Source organism: Vollenhovia emeryi, unplaced genomic scaffold (genome assembly GCF_000949405.1).
Source record: "Vollenhovia emeryi isolate VEMERY1.0 unplaced genomic scaffold, V.emery_V1.0 DF943367.1, whole genome shotgun sequence".
NCBI lineage: Eukaryota > Metazoa > Arthropoda > Insecta > Hymenoptera > Formicidae > Vollenhovia > Vollenhovia emeryi.
The window spans coordinates 1-3,083 of record NW_011962999.1 but is presented as its reverse complement, the minus strand read 5'-3'; the positions used below and the strand labels follow the sequence as shown (position 1 = coordinate 3,083).

Here is a 3,083-nt window from a genome sequence, read left to right as displayed (position 1 = left end):
ACATTGCTTCCATTGTTATGGCTTCCTCATAGAGGAAGCTTTAAGAGCGAAATAAGAATATGCAAATTTATATTATAGTTTATAAATTATGGATAAGTACTTACACTTATAATATGCATCTATAAAAATCTTTTTTTTGTATCTACACGAGTATGAAAATATGATCTATTATTAAACAATTTAGGTCTAAAGCAATATTTGTATTTCTCTCGTTTTTTAAATACTCTACTTTATCATATCTAATTTATTATAAATGATACTAGAATTATTTCACATTTAATAATATTGTTTTTAAATATTTTATGTGGATTATTGATATTTTATGGTACTTCGTAGGGACATCGATATGGAACGAAACATAAGGCGTTAGCGTTGACATTGTATAAGACAATGGGAAAGCGAGCGTACACATGTTTACGAACCGTTTTTAAAGATATACCGTCAATTCAAACTTTGCAGTCGGTGCTCCAAAAATTACCCGTCTCTACTAGATTGAACTCTTTAATCCTAAAACATCTGGAAAATATAGCTCCAAAAATGTCGCAAAAGGATAAAGTGTGCATTCTAATGTGGGATGAGTTATCAATACAACCCAAAGTCGCCTATGATATCCAAAAAGATATCATATGTGGCCTTGAAGATTGGGGCACCAACCGTACTGGCAAAGTTGCAGATCATGCATTGGTCTTTATATTGCGCGGTCTGAACTCAGGTTGGAAGATGCCAATTTCATATAGTTTTTGCGATAAACAGACAAACACAGCGCAACTAATAAGGTGTATCAAAGAACATATAAGTAAAATAAATAAAATTGGCTTCCATATTATTGCCACGGTTTGCGGTCAAGGATCTTCAAATGTTGCTGCTATCAAGGAATTACTACTGCGGACTGATATGAATCGAAATTTTGAGAAAAGACCTCAAGGTAAATAATAATATACATTGTAATAATATAATTAAACATGATAATTATAAATTGTACTTATTTAATAAATTTTTTACAGGCCAAAGTTTTGAAATAGATAACAAAGAGATTATACCTTTGTTTGATCCTCCGCATTTGATAAAAGGAATTAGAAATAATATGCTTACAAAGGATTTATTAATAAATTGTGAGAGTATTACAGAACAATTAGCATCATGGGAAATTATAAAAACTGCGTGGATAATGGACAGGAAACTGAACACAATTCGCCCACAATTACAAAAGTTGACCAAGCAGCACGTAATAGAAAATAAAATCAAGAAAATGCGTGTAAAATATGCTACCCAAGTCTTAAGTGGAACCGTTGCTAGTTGCATCGAAACATTGACGAGATTAAAATGTAAGCATTCTTACATATTATATTCGATAACAAAAAAATCAAGTGTAGTCTAACGTAAAGAAAGTGAAACAAACATAATTAAAATACATGTACTTGAATTGCATACTTACAACGAAATATGAAGTATATGTGTGTGTATTTGTTTTTTTGCAGGTACTGTACCAGTAGATGATGATGAATTAAGCATAAATGAGGAAGAGGGACTTGCGACAGCCGAAGTAATCAACTTTTTCAATAATTTGTTTGATTCTGTAAATGGCCAAGAGGTAAGCGACAACAAACTGCGATGTCCAGTAATGGAAAATAGTGCTCATCATGCATTTTGGGCGGATGCTAGAAATATTTTGCGGAATATGAGATTTGTACACAAAAAGACACACAAAATAGTAACATCGGTGCCGACACTTCAAAATTGGTTTTTAACTATACACGCATTTCAGAAAATTTGGAAAAAACTAAATTCAACGTATGGATTTCTAAATTGTAAAACGCGTTATTGTAACCAGGACCCAATCGAAAATTTTTTTGGTCAAATTCGAAGTCATGCTGTTCGTCATACAAATCCTACACCACGTCAGTTTGAATATTCATTCATCACTCTATTGGTCAACAATATGAAATCACTTTCAATTATTGGTAGTAATTGTGAAATCATCAAAGATGATTTTATGTTATTTTCATTGGAAGAGTGTTTAAAAACTGATGTTGCAAACGACGAACCGCTTGGTATCGATCGCAACGATAGTATTTGTGATGAGCCACATGACTTGGTTACTGATAAAGTTGTTTGCGAAAATTCAATTACCGCTTCATTATCCGAACACATGGAAGATGTTATTACTACTATATTAAAAAAAATTAAATATTGTGAACAATGCGATAACAGTTTTAAAAATAGTGAATTTATAGTTTGCGCAAGACAAATAATAAATATGTTGACTAAATTATTAAAAACAAGAGCACATCGACGTAATATCTTAAAAACGTTATTACAATATTTTGATAATTGGAACATTGATTTAAGTTGGCATCGATGCACCGACCACCATAATGACATTTTTAAAACAATGGTGCGTGTAATAGCGGTAAAGGTTTTAACATGGTGGTGTACAAGAAAAAATATTTTAATAGATAATGAAGTAGAAAATACTTTAATTTGTGAATTAGATTGTAGTAAAGATATTGTGTAAATGAAACGAATGCGTGAGAAATGTAAACAGGAAAAATGTGACAGGAAACACAAATTACAAAATTATAGGGATTCAGTAAGGAAAAGAATAAAAAAATAGATTATGTTGTATGTTCCATGTAGAATCTAGGCTAAAATAATACTTTTTGCAATATATTATTTACAGATTATTTCTAAAGGATGTATTATTAATATCATTAACATATTGATTGTCAATTTAATTAAGTATACAATTATATTATGTATTGTGTGTGTGCGTGTGTGTGTGTGTGTGTGAGAGAGAGAGAGAGAGAGAGAGAGAGCGTATTTGAGAATTTTAATTGTGTAAACCACCGGATATCCTTTTAATCATAAATTCTTTAGAAACTTTCAAGATAAAAATTCTAATACAAAAATGTCGAGGCTGTAATAGTTTTTACATAATAAGCCATTACATTTCACAAATAACAGGCCTGAGATTTCGCGGCGACACGACAAGTGATAAAGGTGTTCCTACGAATATCGCCATTTTTAGCATAGTGACAACTTCCACAACAGACTTAACGATTCATTCTCGAATTAATTGTTTC

At 31.2% G+C, this 3,083-nt stretch overlaps 1 protein-coding gene across 1 annotated transcript; it reads left to right on the top strand.

Moving 5' to 3' along the window:
* Positions 1–1,602: 1,602 nt before the first annotated feature.
* LOC105565911 lies at positions 1,603–2,707 on the top strand. Its single transcript, XM_012019493.1, has one exon. It carries the CDS (start codon positions 1,622–1,624, stop codon positions 2,513–2,515), a length of 894 nt encoding a protein of 297 aa, XP_011874883.1. The 5' UTR covers positions 1,603–1,621; the 3' UTR covers positions 2,516–2,707.
* The last annotated feature ends 376 nt before the right edge of the window (positions 2,708–3,083 follow it).

What these genes read in the sequence shown, in the direction of transcription:
- LOC105565911 (XM_012019493.1), top strand. Translation starts at nt 1,622, where the DNA reads ATGGAAAATAGTGCTCATCATGCATTTTGGGCGGATGCTAGAAATATT.